This window comes from Triturus cristatus, chromosome 7 (genome assembly GCF_964204655.1).
Source record: "Triturus cristatus chromosome 7, aTriCri1.1, whole genome shotgun sequence".
Lineage (NCBI taxonomy): Eukaryota > Metazoa > Chordata > Amphibia > Caudata > Salamandridae > Triturus > Triturus cristatus.
Genome location: NC_140590.1, coordinates 1,340,813,302 through 1,340,829,989, shown reverse-complemented (window position 1 = coordinate 1,340,829,989; position 16,688 = coordinate 1,340,813,302). Strand labels below are relative to the sequence as shown.

General features: G+C 46.6%; 1 protein-coding gene across 3 annotated transcripts in view; it reads right to left on the bottom strand.

Moving 5' to 3' along the window:
• The window catches only part of LOC146812000 (uncharacterized), a 356,521-nt gene that overhangs the window by 15,013 nt on the left and 324,820 nt on the right, over positions 1-16,688 (bottom strand). For all 3 annotated transcript variants that reach the window (XM_085618974.1, XM_085618975.1, XM_085618973.1), the window contains one exon: positions 4,002-4,071. In XM_085618974.1, coding sequence (XP_085475100.1) covers positions 4,002-4,071 — 70 coding nt within the window. The remainder of the gene's footprint in view (positions 1-4,001; positions 4,072-16,688) is intronic.

Below are 16,688 nucleotides of genomic sequence, written 5' to 3'. Positions count from 1 at the left end.
TTCTCTAATTTTGAAGCAAGTGCATTTCTACAATTTTCAGAAATTTTTAAAGCACCATCTTGCTCAACTTCCTCCCCACTAGTACCTCTATCCCCTGTGTCTGATCTTTGAGACATTATGGGTGGAAGCTTTATGGAAAAAGAGAAATGGTTTGGAACAATGTTCGGGAACTATAATCCTTCAAGATTGAATATACCTACAGCCAATACATAGGATATGCCTACACAGCTGTGGCGGATTTTTCCCTCCCCATTCTAGATGTCTCTGGGTAACTGTGAGTAGGGGTCTCTGGGAAAGCACGACTGAACTACTCAGATTTGACCATTAAGTAAAAACCAAACCAACGTTGGAGGCGCCATGTCATGTAGCTCCAATAAATCTATACAGAATCTGCACGTTTAGACAACACACTATGAGATTGGTGTCCAGACTGATTCCAGACACCCCCACAGGATATGTGTACCTGTAGACCAGCTAGATTACAGTGCCACTATGAGCTCCTCTTACCGAAGGAGTGAATAGTTTCTGGCAACTATCCAACATGAGAACCATGACCCCTCAGGGATCGTGGAAACAGTATAGTACTTTTCGCTCAGTCACTCGTGCTCACTTTGTCTCAGAGAGATACACAGAATAAACGGTGGGGACGTTTTCAATAAGTATTTATTGAACCAGCTTCATTCTAGTATAAAATACGTGTGCTGCAACAACCATTAGACAGAAATAGATATGATTACAAGCACCAAATAAAAGGTAGAATTCTACCATGGTGCTAAAACAGTGAATATATGCATGGCAGTAATCATGAGTACTCCTATGATGCAAACCCTAACTAGATGTGCCCAAGTGTACCTAGCATGTATGTAGGTTTATAGCCAAGAATCCCACTAGGAAAGAGCCAACCCCATTACCTGCTGTGAGAGAATGAAGGACTCCGTCTTGGTCTTGAGTTTGACACCCCGCGAGGAATGTCAGACCGGTGCATGCTGGAGTGTATACTTGCAGAGACTTCAGCGTCTCATGTCAGCATGAAAGATTTTCTCCTCTGGCTTGCTCAGCGAAGATAGGGTACTCATAAACCCGAAGGGTACTCTCAGCGGGTCTACCTAGATGTGTCATGGTACTGTGGGCATGCTGGCCAAGGATGACGATAGTGGTGGCCCTTGTCAGCAACCCCCAAAGTCCAGTTGTTGAGCGCTCCTGCGCCTATAATGAACCGTCGACTCTCTGCCACCTTAGAATTGTAAAAAAGGTGTGATATATTATCAAGACAGCAGTGCATTATTTTTTTGTCCTGAAGATGATGCCCTATACTCAATGTGGCATCGAAACGTCGTCGACACCCAAACACCCTATGCACTAGACTCAAGCTATAACACATTGTGCAACGGTGTTAAATGATTAATTTGTGTCTGTCTATACTGAGAACAACTGTACAGACCCATTTTGGCTTGCCCTTTGGCCAATTCTGTGTTCATTGTTCTGTCTTGTGTTCTGTTGGTCACGTCTGTGACCACTTGTCATTTGAATGTTTTATTTGATACTACTTTTGAAAAATACTATGAAAATAAATTCTTGTCCGGCTGGACAAAAGACATACATTCTATCCTAAGTGTATGGTTATCTATCACACTGTACTCCTCCTGAATGGTACAGGAAAGCATGTTGTGCCTGCAGTAGGAGAAACTCGAAGAAAATAGTGCTTACAGACTAAAAGACATACCGAGTGAGACAAGGCGGTACTAATGAGGGACTAACAAGCCTATTAAGGAAACAGAAGCCAATATTTAAGAAGGATAATGATAAATATGGGCGGGGAGTGGGTGGGGCTTCAAGTACATACTCCAATACGGCATGCCTCGCAGAGCAGCGCATGGGATGCCCAGGCCCGACCTAAATAGGTCTGACAGTTTAACAAAGGGCATAATGTCAACAAAGGACATAATCTCACCCACAACAGGGTATCTCTAATGAGGAGACTTGTCAACCTGTGAACAGCAGTACTAATGAATGCTTTCCAGAGCTAGATAGGAGTGTTATATGTAAAGTATACAACACTTAGTAGGTGAGGTTCACTATTATAAGTGAGGGGAAGAATGATTGATAACAGATTTGGCTTATTCCGTATGCTCATGACTACAGAGAGCATATACAGTCCTTTACCTCCTCTTTTCTTTAGTTACCGGTTTAGTTCAGCGACAGGACACCAGGGTGATAGTGAGCTTTACAAATGCACATACCATACCCTGTGCAGTACCCATCTTATATTTGTGAGATCATCATATGATGTTCCTCCTGCTGCCTCTCCTTTATTCTTTGTGTTAGGGAAGGCTACGCTGCTGCTGTCCACGTTGTACCTTTTCCGTGGAGCGTAGTATAAAATTTTCCCTTCACAAAATATAAACTATACTTATTTCCAGTACTTCTTTTAACGCAGGATGGGAGTAAACGACTGAACTGTCACAAAATGTATGAGCACATTTTACTTTTGGTTTTACCTATGAAACCAACGATTATTTTTTTTTTTTAAAGTGGACTAGACTACTTTGTAAAATTGTGCAACCTAGCTGACAAGAGGCTCCCTGTCAAGTACAACACCTTCAACCAATTCTGGCATTTTGGTCCCCACCGCTTTCTAGGGTAGCGATGAGTGCAAAAAGCAATATTACAAGCATCGCAATGCATCATGCGGTGGACAAACAAGTTAGGAATGGCTGATGGTGGACTTGTGAAATGCTAAATAAAATGTTGCCGACGATCTGCTTTTTTGCCTTGTAGACAGTCAAGGGTTAAACAGCCCAGTGGGTGAGAGGGTTGTGACATTCTTCAAATGCAGATGAGTATCTCCCAACTAATGGGCTAACAATAATACTCCTTCAAAAAAATAAATGGCATGCTAATAGTGTGTTTACCACAACACTACGATCAGGTGGAGGTGTCCGATTAGGCATTGATAAGGAAAAATAATATGCTGGATCCCACTTCCTCAAACCTTCTGTCTGTCTAGCGTTCCGTGTGATTGAAATGGAGAGCTGGAAACAGTACTATGGTGTGCCCTGCAGCAAACACTTGCCGCATATGCTGCCTTGAGTGGGCGGCCAGTGTGCATGCCCAGACAGGTCAACCAACACAATGTTTTTCTAGTATTTGCCGAAGCTCTGCTTTGGGTGCGAGTGGAGATAAGCCAATCCAAAACATAGCCAATGTGCAGAAATTGGCCAAGAGTGGCAGAGGGACTGTGGTACAGGATTTGCATTGTACGCCAAAACAATGGAATGCTCAGGCCTCATTGTTTTGTAGCATTCACATAGAGCTTACTGCCCCTATGTGAGACAGCAGTGCACTTACCTTAGCAGCATCTTACACCATGTAGGGTGTGTGGTGGTTGGAAGCATTCCGTCTTTGTTTTGAAGTGTTTTCACATCATGCGTAATGACCCCCAAGGTGCGGTTATCGAGTTATGGGACAGCGCGTAGCAGTGTGTTGGATGATGAAGTGTGATACAGACGCACAGTTAATGGTTTTCAGTAAACGGACAGCTTTGAGCTTATCTGCAGACCCCCTTATGGTATTCCTTTAGATCATAGTCCACTTAGCTCGTTACTGCACTGGGTTGTCCATGCTGAGATACTTTATTTATAGTTTATGGTTCTGAGCAGGCATGGGTTGGAGGGAGAGATGGTTTTGGTTAATTACAGTATTCTTCTGAGGCTCTCAATCTTGATCCCACAGATCCTAAACGTGCCTGTGAAGAGAGCCCCTCACAAGGAAGAATCTTAATGTCTAACAATAAATGGAGAAAAATAGTGGCAAAAGGGCCAGTGTGAGGTCGCATTAATTAGGCAATAGCAGAAAGATTCATATTTTAAACCAGTCTTATAACACACATTAACAAGACACCCTCTCCCCAATCTTTTAGTCCCTTCCTCCAACCCCTTCATTGGTTCTGTTATCACGCTCTATCATTTTACCATTAAGGATAAAATATCATGCAGCCTTACCCGTCGAGCGTAATCCGGGTTTTCCTGTGGGTAATATTTTCCAGATTTGTGCCGCGCTCTTTTCGTAGAGCTGCAAGAACAGTAAAAAGAGAGGTTTTGAGCATGTGAACAAGGCAGCTGTTGTGAGGTGTTGGAACATGGGTAGTAAGATTGAGATACGAAGGAGTTAAACATCAAGCAGAGCGTCACCAGATGGGCAGCTGAGATGTGGAATATATTGCCGCAGGGCACAGGAATTAGGTCTCAGCTGATAACAGTCCCTCAATCAAAAGGGAAAGGGGCAGAAAGATCAATGGCAGGCAAAGCCACGGCCACCAGGGGCACAGAAAGACTGGAGACCGGCCAATGGGGCTGGAATCAAGGTCAGCCAGACAGATCCTTCTTGTGGATGAACTGTGATGAAATGTGACTGTGTCTAGGGTCAAGGCTGCACCATACCCGAGCAGTGGTGATGGAACAATTTTCAAAGGTGCTGGCTCATGGCCTCCACGCACTAAAATCAGAGGGGGATATCCGGTCTCACTCAATAAGCCAGTGTAACACACAATAAAACCCATATAACTGAAGTTCCAAAGAGTGGTTTGTAAAAATGAGTGCGATTAGTGACATTTGACACAGACATTCTTTTCTATATAAGTAAAATGTGGAAAGATTATTCGGAACACGTTCTCCATCAAAGTGTTGTTCGGATGCTAATACAGCACAAAGGAACCACTGAAGTTGCACTAACGTTTAGTGTCATATTTTCAGAAAAAGCCATCTTGTGAATGAATTGATGCATCACAATATGGAACTCTAGTCGTACTTGGTGGCCCTTAGTAGTTCAAAAAAGCATATAAGTGCCCCCCCCCCCCCCCCTAGAAGCTGAGCTCAGGGAGAATCATGAACGTACTATAGAAATGTTTGTGTAACAGTCAAATGTGCTCAGTCTGCAACACTGAGCTACAGCGTGAATAATGGGCGACACAAATGCAATGATCAGATAAGCACTGACCATCAGAAATATTGTGGTATGGCAGTGCAAGGCCCCGGTGGTGCTGGAGGACTTTAAATACCTGGGCATCTTCGTCACCCGGAACCAGAAGGAGTTCCTTGACAGAAATCTAGGACCCCAGATGCGGCATCTCAGTGCCGAAGTTGGTCACTGGCATTCCCTTACACTCACACTCATAGGCAGGGCAGCCTTGTACAAGATGACACTACGGCGCCTCCTATATGTGCTTCAGAATACCCCTTATCCTGTCCCTCAGGCGGTCTTTAAGAAGGTAGCACAGAAAGTCAGAACTCTGTTGTGGAATTGGGGTTTCCTGAGAATAGCACTGCATAAGTTACAGTGTGGGGTCTATGATGGGGGAGCCTGGCTGTCCCTGACATCAGACTCTTACTGGTCTCCCAGCGACAGGTCGTCAATAATTGGGTATACTCACATGGGCGAGCTGGCGTACAGAGCAGATAGGGCCCCCATGCCGGGGGGGAAACAGCGAGCCCCTCCTTTACTCCCGAAAGTCCGGACCAGAGTGGCCGGATCACACCAGGGTGGTAATTCAATGTTGGAGGGAAGCCAAGAGACTTCTTGGCTGGTCGGGAACGCTGACAGGTAGGACCCCATCATGGTTAAGGGACCCCCTGCGCTGGGGAGAGGAGTTGGCCTAACGGCTAGGGCGCTCTACCTCGGACCTGGGGAACTTGGTTCGAGTCTCGGTAATGATGCTGAACATCCTGTGATTCTGGGCAAATCACTTAATCTCCCTGTGCCTAACAAAAAATGAATGTGTGTCCTCATGTAACGTAACTGGTGCTATGTAAAGCGCTCGGATACCCGATTGGATTCGGGTCAAGTTCACGCTATATAAAACTCTGCAAAAGAAAAAAAAAAAAGGTAGCTGCCCTACCAGGCTTTTGAGGGTGGAAATTGATTGGTACTGAATACCTTGGGGATGTCTGGAAGGGCGACTCTCCCCTTCCCTTCGAAGCCCTCCAGCAAGAATACAACCTTAACCAGACGCAACACTACCACTACCTGAGGCTGGTCCACGCGCTGCGTGTACATGTCCACAGTGGCACCTCTATTCTAAAGTACTCCCCACTGGAAGACAGAGTGCTTCTGGATCCTATTCCCGAAAAACCAACATCCACGATTTATCGTGAGTTAATCAACAATATGCCGGACCCCGTGACGACCCTTCGTGACACATGGGAGAAACACCTAGGGCCCCTAGACCAGGAAGAGTGGCAGGAGGCGATTCAGAGTCCCAGAGAAATAGAGATGCGCCCTCGCTTTCAACTAGTCCAACTCAAAATATTACACCACATATACTACCCTCGCACCAGCCTTTACTCATGGGGCAAGATCACAGATGCTAGATGTGCCAGGGGATGTCGAGGGGAGGGTACCTTTATACATATCCTCTGGGATTGTCCTGAGATCGTCCACTACTGGCACGGGGTTGTAGAGGTCATGGTCCAGGGTGGTGGGTGTGACAGTTCCCCTTGACGCTAAGTGGTTACTACTGATGATGAAAACGGACGCTGACTGGGCCAGACACCAGGGCTTGTGGCTGGCTCTTGCGGCAGGGGTGGCTAAACGAAACATTGCCAGAAAGTGGGGGTGCCCCTGCCTCCAACACTGGAGGAAAAAAAATAAAAAAATAAAAATATGGTGGTATAGTTCTAAAAAATTGAGGAATGCAGCCATCACAACAAATGTACTCCAAGAATTAAAAATGCCCCAAAGTAATCCCAAGGAAAATGCCCTTTAGAACATGTATTTTTCATGTAAACGTTTATATTGCATTGCTGGGAGACCAGAAAGGGAATAGGGTGGTAAAGCTAAGACTCAGAGTTAAATGCAAGAAATTAGTCTGAAAATCCAGGAAGTTTTGAGTGATACATACAGGTGACCAATAGTATTTATATTTTTAAATGTTTATTTGGCCGAATACGGTGCTATGGAACGTTGCTCCTCAATAGAGGAGACAGAAGATGCCCATAGGTTACTTGGTGACAGAATTAGGCCTTAGAATATTGGGAGATACATTTACACGCTCATTTTCTTTTTCGAGTCAAGTAAAATCAATGTGATTTTTTGGGTATTTGCAACATGAATCTCAATAGATCACAATTATAACCGGGAGACATTTAATTAAAGCAGCCATAATCTGTGAAAATATTAAAATAACGTTCTTTGCGACAGTTAAGTTTTTTCTCCCAAGGCTACATCAAGTATTATGTTCTGCATATAAATGTACTTCGTCCATGTCTGACCATCAGCTGCAGACTTCTAATCCGAGTTTGATTTCTTTTTAAAAGTAGGTACCTTATTAGCTTTGCGGTCCATGCTCGTGCTGTACAGTCTCAAGAAAGCCTCAGTATAAAAAAAAGAATCACAGAAACGTCTCACTCAACTCTCGAACCAAATGTTTATGTTACTCTAACAGTAAGGGACGATCAGAGTTATCTGTGAATCAAATCTTAGTTATATATTTTGAAACGTTTAAAAACTTTAGAAAGGGGGCGTGGTCGCGGTGCACATGGAGTGAGCTGCACGCCGTGAGAGCTCCCGCTGGCTGCTGCCTTCAGAAGCATTTATAGCGGCTCCTGGGCATTACTGGCGACGTTTCTAGTGGCGTATGGGAATTGGAGGTCCCGGGGAGTCCTCTGTTTGCCCGGCGCTCCTCCTCGATTGCGGATAGAGGTGTCTGCAGTGGCTTGGCACCGGGGCCTGACTCGGGTGCCCACGGCCGCCATTTTGGATCCCACCTGGCTCCGGAGCGTGTACTGCACACGGAGCTCCTCGCCCGGCCTGCAGTGCCGCATCGGGAACCTTCACGAACCCGGCTGGCGTCCAGACTATAGGTGCATCCTCTGTACACGAAAAGCACTTTCAGTTGTGTACACTGCATCTGCCGCCATCTTGTGCTTCCCCACTTGGCGCTGGGGATTGCTCCAGGGGGACCCTGCACTGCACCGCGGGTGTTATGGAGGCTCGAAATGGCTGCGCTGCCCTCGTGAGGTGAGGAGGGTTGATATGAGTGGTGGCCTGCGCTGGGCTCCTATGCTGGGCCTCATACTTTCTCTTGTGGAAGGAGCACGCTGGATATAGTACCTGGCCTGGCTTTGCATTCCTGGGGATCGGCGGGGCTGCGTTGGGCCCTTGCCTCCCTGCTGGAAGCCGACTGCAGCGGGCACCCCTGACACTACGCCCCCGGTCTCTGCAGTTGGGACGCCCTGAGGTTCTCTGGAGACTTTTAGATGCAGGACTGATACAGCGAGGTATCTACGTGCGCCTTGCTGTGGTGGAGCCCTGCTCAGCACTATTTCACTGGGGGCCTTCCCTCGCTGGTGTTTGTTTGAGGGGCACCATTGGCGATTGCTGGGGGACCTGTCGCAACTGTTGGAACTATGAGAGGCTCAATCCTGTGATACCCCTGGATTTCCGTGTGGCCTGAGTTGGGGGTGCTGAGAGGGGCCTTGATCATTGTGGGGACAGACTGTTGCTCCGCTCCCCCCTCCTGTGGATTGCCCCACGCTTATCCATTGCGAAGGCCCCTAGCATCATACTGGGGGAGGTGCTCGGCCTCCAACCTATTTCACCTGCCCTGGCTCCCCCTTCAGTGTGTTGGAGTTTGAAGGGTCATGCCACGCTCTAAGGCTGGGAAGGACATCGATGCACCTCCCAAGGATAATCCCGTGACGGCCCTGTGGAGCAAACCTGGTTCTGCACCTTCTGTATCTATGGCGTCTTCGAAGGAGGGCTCCTCTGATCCTCTCACCCAATCATTATGGCCAATTTTCTGCAGGAGATCAAGTCCGAAATTGGGTCTCTTCGTACTGAGGTCCAAACCTGCATTAAGGAGTTCAGGAGAGAAGTCACAGAAATTGGAGGACGAGTAGATGACCTCGAGAAGACGGTCGCTGCCTGCATGGAGGATCAAGAGCAACTTTGACAGCGGTTGGCTCTCCTGGAGGAACAACACATTGAACTTCTAATCAAGGAGGAGGACTTGGAAAACCGTAGTCGCCGCAACAACATATGCCTGAGGGGTGTCCCGACAGGTGCAGAGGGCTCGGACATTGCAACTTTCGTTGCGGAATTGCTCTACAAGATCAGAGGGGATGATGATGCCTCCCCACCTGCACTGGATCGGGCTCACCGAGTGGCTGGTCCCCCTGGTTGCTCTGGCCTGGATCCTGACATCTTGGCCAGGGTTAATTTTTTTTTACAGAGAAGGAGGCCATCTTAAAGGCAGCACGTTCTAAATCAGATTTAACATGCAAGGGTTCTCCCATCCAGCTCTTCCAGGATCTTGCTCCAACCATGCTACGCTGTCGCAAGGACTTTAAACCTGTCACTGATAAGGTTCGAGAGTTGGGCATCCAGTATCAGTGGAGCCATCCCTTTGCACTCATTTTTCAGTGGGAATCCAAACGCTGTGTGCTGCGATCTCTCCGGGAGGCCACTCAACTGCTTCGCCTCCAGATCCCTTCTCCTCCATCTAGCCCTTCACGATTGCCTCCTCTGGACCAAGAACCTGCGAAGCCACAGTAGGCTAGAGTACTCAGACCGCGGCGGCTATCTCAGCGTGGAGGGCAGTCCTCTCGGGCCAAACAGGACATTATTCATCATCTGCACTCTTGACGGAGGGCGGTCACCCACTCGTTCCCAGCCGAAGGAGACCTGATCGGCCTGCCTTGTTTCGGAGGACCATTGTTCTTGCCATCAGCGGTCCCCCACTAAGACAGGGATGGACTCTCATGCTCTCCGTGTTCTCCTTCTTCGCCCTGAACTTAGCATGGCAGCAGTGCTGATGTGCGCCTCCCTATAGTGGTGCTGACTTTCTGCGACTCACCACCCCTCTATTCCTAAGAGTGACATCTCTGGGACGGCTTGTAGCCTGCTCCTGGACTGGAATAGGTCTTGTTGGCCACGTTGGCCGTTCAATTTTGACAATTTGCTCTCCTTTTACTTTTTCCTGCTTTCTTTCCGCATTCCTGTTTAGAGGGAGGAAGGGCTCTGATATTGGGAATGTTCTGTTCCTCGACCGAGTAATGTTCATTAGCGCATTGAAGTGTTCTTGTAACATACTGGGCATTGTGATGAATTATGAATGTGTTCGCTTCCCATGGAGGTCTGTTGGGGGTGGTTGGGGAGCTCTGCATTGCATTTTGTTCTCACTATATCTGATGACGGTTGCCTGTACTCTATATTAACATGACCTCTGTATCCTGTTTGAAACTCCTTTCTCTTAATGTCAAGGGACTTAATTCCCCTAATAAGCGGCGCCAAGTGTGGCAATACCTATTACAACAGAACCCAGTCATGATCTTCTAATAGGAGACTCACTTGGTGAAGGCAGACACTTCCCATATGGCCCACCCCAAATATCCCCTCCAATACTAGGCATCTGCATCTCCTAAAACGGCTGGGGTAGCTATTCTTTGCCTGGCTGGTTTCCAGCAGGGGGCAGCTAGAGTGACTCGGGGCAATGAGGGTAGATTTCTCAAGGTGGAGGTCCGAGTTGGGTCACAGACGCTCACTCTCTGCAATATTTACGCTCCCAATCAAGCACAGAATCTCTTCTTTAGGGACCTCCTTCGGGAACAGATTACACACTATGACCATCAACTCATTCTAGGGGGTGACCTCAGTTTGGTATGGGATGCGGGACTGGATCGTAGTGCTGGTACGTTTCATGGGGGGGGGGGTGGCATGTCTGCCTCCCTTAAAAACAGTTTACGGAATTGGAACTGCTGGATGTGTGGCGCCATCACTCTCCAACCACTCGGGATTACTCTTATTATTCTCACGTTCATCGCTCCTATTCCTGTATTGATTATCTGTTTGTTTCTCACTCCCTGATACGGGACGATCTTTCGGCTTCCTTGTCCGATATTTCTATTTTGGACCATGCTCATGTGGAGCTTCTGCTACATGCTTGCTCGCCCCACGCACATCACCCACCTCGCTGGAGACTACCTCCTCACATCCTTCGAGATCCCGTGGACGTGGCCGAGATTCAGGAGGCTATCCTGTCCTATTTCTCGTCCAATGACATACCTGAAACCCCTTCCCCCGTGGTCTGGGACGCTTTTAAAGCCAAGATTCGGGGTCACATCACTTCTATAGCTATAGCTCGGGCAGCTCGCTTACTTGAGGACAATCTGTCCCAGGACATCAAAGCTCTGAGAAACTGGACTAGGAACACCCCCTGCCCTCAACAAGCGGGGTTTGGCTATTCTCCGGGTCCAGCTGTGGACCCATAGGTCTAACAAGGCGGAGAATGCTCTTTTAGCCCTGAAGCAACGGTACTGCACAGGGTGTACAAAGTAGGAACGGTCCTAGCTTGTCTCCTTAGGAAACGGGCAGCAAAGACTCACATTGCCAAAATAAAGTTGGATGATGGCACATGGGCCACCACTGAAACAGCCAAGCTAAAAGCTTTTTATGATTACTACACTACCCTTTATGCGCAGAAACCGCTTATTTCGGAACGGATCCAGGCAGTATTGGGGGAATGCAACTGGACTACGATCGATGAGTATCATGCACGTCTTCTTAAAGACCCGCTTACTTTAGACGAACTTACTGGTGCGCTTAAGGACCTCCCCCTTGGTAAGTCCCCGGGCGGTCTCCCGGTCTCCTTTTACCACACCTTTCTTCCGCAGATACAGGAGTATATGCTTCGTCTCTAACTATTTTTCGGATGCTGGGGGCCCCTGCACCTCTATGGCACTGGCTGAGATCGCGTTTCTTGCTAAACCATAGAAGGACCTCACGTTGTGCTCCTCTTTTCGACCATTGCCCTTTTAAACACAGATCTCAAACTTTTTACCAAAATCCTGGCCAAACACCTTGATCCACATCTACCTGGACTCATTGAGCCTGATCAGATGGGCTTCATTCGTCATAGGCAGGGCGCGAATAATGTGCGGCACATAGCCCATCTAGTTGGGAAGGCTCGCCATTGGACTATACCTGCCTGCCGATTGTCACTCGATGCGGAGAAAGCATTTGACCGGGTGGGCTGGGCCTTCTTGTGAGCCGTCCTCCATAAGATTGGACTGGGGCCTCAAATGATTGCTAGGATCATGGCTCCGTACCACTCGCCCCACTCAGGTCCGGGTCAACTGCCAACTTACGGGTCATATCTCTGTTCACAGGGGGACTCGACAGGGGTGCCTTTTATCTTCCTTGTTGTTCGCACTTGTAGTGGAACCCCTAGCCATCCTGATCCGCCAGTCTCCTGACATCACTGGCATTGTTCTCGGAGGGGTGGATCACAAAATTGATTTGTTTGTAGACGATCTTCTCCTCACCGTATCTTGGCCACACTCCTTTACCTGCCCTTCATGTGTTGCTCCGGACTTTTGAACTAACATCGGGCCTCAAAATCAATCATGCAAAATCGTGGGTCTTGCATCTTAACATTCAAGGTGCTTCAGTCCCTTATCCAATACCAATGGGCCTAGCATTCCATCCGATACCCAGGCCTAAACTTGACTCCTGACCTTAACACGTGGTCACAAGCTAATTGGCAAGAATGTAAGCGGGCCGTGGTGGACCATTTACGGACGTGGAAATCTTTGCCCCTTTCCTGGCTGGGCCGTCTTAACGCCATGAAGATGTCGGTGCTACCGAAAGTTTTGTATTTATTCCAAACTCCTCCCTCACCTTTCCCACCGCACCAGAACCAGATTCAGAATCTTCAGCCTGAGCTTACCAACTTTATCTGGGGGGGGGGGGGGGGGGGGGGGAGGTTCACAAGCCACACTTTTCTACTAAAATACTTGGGACAGGGGAGGGTTGGCTTGCCCTAATTTAATGGAGTATTATCGGGCTTCTCATCTCCGTTTCATTTCAGAATGGGTTGCCAGAGAAAGCGATAAGGTTTGGTTTCATATGGATAGGGCAGTAGCCTGTAGACCTATATGGAATTTCGCCTGGTTCTCATGGGTGGCGCGGCCACGCAGCGCCTACATGGCCATTCCCACAAAAACTGTCCTGGATATCTGGGACAAGTTGGCGTTGTCCAGGGTTCTCATCTCTTTCCCGTCCCCTCACACTCCCATTGCTCCCAACTCATACTTTCCGCATGCCATGCACCCACACTCTTTCCAAGCCTAGTCCGAAAGGGGGGGGCTGTCGGACGATCCAGGATCTCTTCGAGGGAGACACTTTCAAATCCTTTGATCAATGCAAATGGGATTTCCAGCTTTACGAGGTGCTCGTTTGCAGTATCTCCAAATTCGTCACTGGGTTCATGTGTCGTCCTCCGCCCCGGGAGCCACTCATCCTTTCACCCCCTTTGAGCGGCTGGTGCGTTCCTTTGACGAGTCTACGGGTCTGATATCTCACACTTATTGAATCCTCCAATATGGCCCTCATCTTCACCCTGATGCGTACCAGTCATGGCAGTCCGGCACTTCCATGGATATCACGCCCAAACAATGGGAGCAGTTATGGCGTGACATTCCGAAGGTTTTTCACAGTATCTCTCAGAGGGGAACTGCATATAAAGTCATGACACAATGGTATTACACTCCTCACAGACTCCATAAGATGTTTCCCAATTCCTCCCCCGTCTGCTGGTGCTGTGCAAGCAATACTGGAGATTTTCTTCACATTTGGTGGCATTGCCCGCTTTTGGCCGCCTACTGGAAAGAGGTCCTTAGTCACATTAAGCAGGTGATTGGCTCACCACTGCCCGAAACCCCAGCTACACTCATTCTAGGCATCAAACCCATGAACCTCCTCGCCATGACACATAGGGACTGGCACCTTATTTTACATATGCTTGGCGCAGCTAAACAAATAGTGGCGTTATATTGGAAAAAGTCCGAAACACCCCTAGTGACTACATGGTTTACCCACTTATGGCATGCCATGGAGCTACTCACAGTGCGACTGCAATTCCGTGACACCAAAATTACGAAAATTTGGCAGCAATTATTAGAGTATTGCAAACTCAATTACGCCCATCTTCATCCTCCGGGGCTTCAAGCTCTGCACCTCTTCGAGGACAATGTGTCTCCCTCTGATGCAGGCAGACTCTGGGGGCCCAACGGAGAGGTCTAGCCTCTCCTCTGATGGATATTGTTCTAACATGCTGCTGTTCCCTTGCTTGGGCTCTGCCTCCATATGGTTCTTCCTCTTTCAGGGGCTTGGTTCCTTGTTGTGGGGTATCTCACGCACTTTGCCTACACTTTTCACAGCCACACCCTCCAAACGGGACTTGCCACCATTTGCCTCCGCCTTGCAGTTTGGTCGCCTCTCCTCTCCCAGCATGCAATCCTTTTTCAACAAATGTTTGTAACGCCCATGATTTACTCCTTTGTGTTTTCATTGGCAGACTTCTTTTCTCTCTCTTTTTAGGCATTGTTCTTGCTGCGCCCCTCCTCTTCCTCTCTCTCCTCTCTCTTCGCTTGTTTCTCTCTACTTTTTCTTTTCTCCTTTACTTTCTTTTCATTTATGCCTTTATGTTTACCCGATTGTTGTATTGATCCTCTTGATTTCTTCTTTCAATAAAACAGATTTGAACAAAAAAAAACTTTAGAAAGCAATTATTTTTTGCAACTTTAAAGTTGAAGAGATATTTGCCATATTTTGCTTTAAATCCAAAAGTCAATAAACGTTAAGTAATGAAAAGGCAACACATTTCAGACACATTCGAACATAGACGTTTACAAAAGACAGCTTGTTTGATTTAACTACACTGAACATTTGACCCTTCAAACAAGAACAGCTTTGTTCCTGTGGCCAGCGCTTCCTGGAAATGTCGTTTTGGTGTAATTTTGGGCATTTTGGAAGGCTTTTGGTCGTGCTGTGCCTTCCACCCTGCTGTTCCTGTGGAGTGCTGCCAGATTTTCCCATCAGGAGGGTGGAAACATATTAAACAAAGGGCGAGGCTGTGGCCTTAACCACACCCACTGCTAGTTCTAGCTGCTGCACAGTCTCCTGCTCTGGTGATATTTTATTTAAAGCTATTTTCTTTGCAATTGAAGTGTGTTTGAATTCATTATATATATTTGGCAAGGAAGCTATTAATATGGAAGGAAAAAATGTGCATTTAACTAACAAACGTAAACAAACAATTTCTCCTCCACCAGTAAAGTCAAAAATTGTGGATCTTAATGAGCCTTCGTTAACTACTTTATTTGTAGAGTTACAAGCAGTGCATTCTAATACTGACAACATTGTTGTAGAACTTAAAAATATTTGCAATGAAATGGCTATGTTGTCAATTAAAGTCTCCGATAATACAAAACAAATTCAGGATAATAAAGCCAAAATTGACAGCATGTTGCCTCTCACTGCGAACATTAAGCCCATGAATACTCTTTCTTGAATCGGAAAATTGTAGTAGACAGTATAATTTGCGTATTTTTAATATACCAGAAGGTGTTGAAGGTAATGACTGTAGGCAATATTTGGAAACCTTGATACCTGGTTTTCTACATTTAAAATTGACAAGGCACATAGAATTCCTTTGCACCGTAATCCAAGCAATGTCAAACAGCGTCAGGTGATTTTTAAAGTCTTGCATCACCATCATCTAATTTTGTTCCGGAAAGCAGCTAGAGAGATCCCAACTCTCATGGTTAATGGGAATAAAAAGTTTTATACATCAAGACTTCGTCAAGAAAACTGTTAAAATTCGCTCAGAATTCACTGAGCTTAGACCTTGACGAAGAACGTGTGGTTTTAAATATGGCCTTTTTGATCCGTCTATTATAAGAATCTGGAAGGATGGTTTCTCAAAATCTTTTCAATGCCCGGATGATCTTCGTTAGATCAGCATTCTCTGTTCTCCATAGAAACGAATGACACTTTTACTTAAATTTATGCATTTGAATATGATTATTCGAAGCCTATTTGTCGATTTTTCTATGAGGGCACGGTTCAGGCAGGTCATTCTTGCATATGCGTGTGCGGTTCTGAATCATTATTTATGTTTCTATGTTGTCTTTTTTATGTTTGTCCTTATCCTTCCTTTTTCTCTTATCTTCTTTCCCTGGAGCTACTCTTTAATCTCTTGAGCTCTATTTCTCCATTCTCGTTTCTACATCTTTTCCATGTTGATTATGGATATCAGTGGTTAATTTGTAAAACAAAAAATGCTGGGGCTCTCCTCAGGATGCAGCGCTAACAGGAGAAATGTGATGGTGCAAACTGCCTCTTGACGAGAGTCCCAGTACTTATTAACCTGGAGAGGACTTGGCCTAATGGGTAGAGCTGCCGATTTTGGAGCTGGAGAACCCGGTTCGCGTCTTGGCATGACTCAACATCCTGTGAGTCTGGGAAAAATTATGTGCCTTCTAAATAAGTGTGTCCTTAACTGGTGCTATAAGCACCGGTGCCGAGGATTGGGTGTTGGTGCTGAACACTGGAAAGCACAGTCTAAAATTAAGCACTGTGGATAATATTAATAGAATTAAAGTTGTTCCATTTATTGTTAAAGGTTTAGGACACCCTGTTAAAAGAACTAAATTTTTAGATTATTTAGCCAGGCATAAGGCAGACATTTGTCTACTTGAAGAAACTCATATTGATTATAGTTTCATCCTACCTGAAAAAACATTGGGTTGGTAATATTATTTCCTCTCCTGCAGTCAATAAAATGAATGGTTTTGCTATTCTTTTTACAAAAAAGTTAAATGCTCAGATACTAACCAAATTTACCGATACAG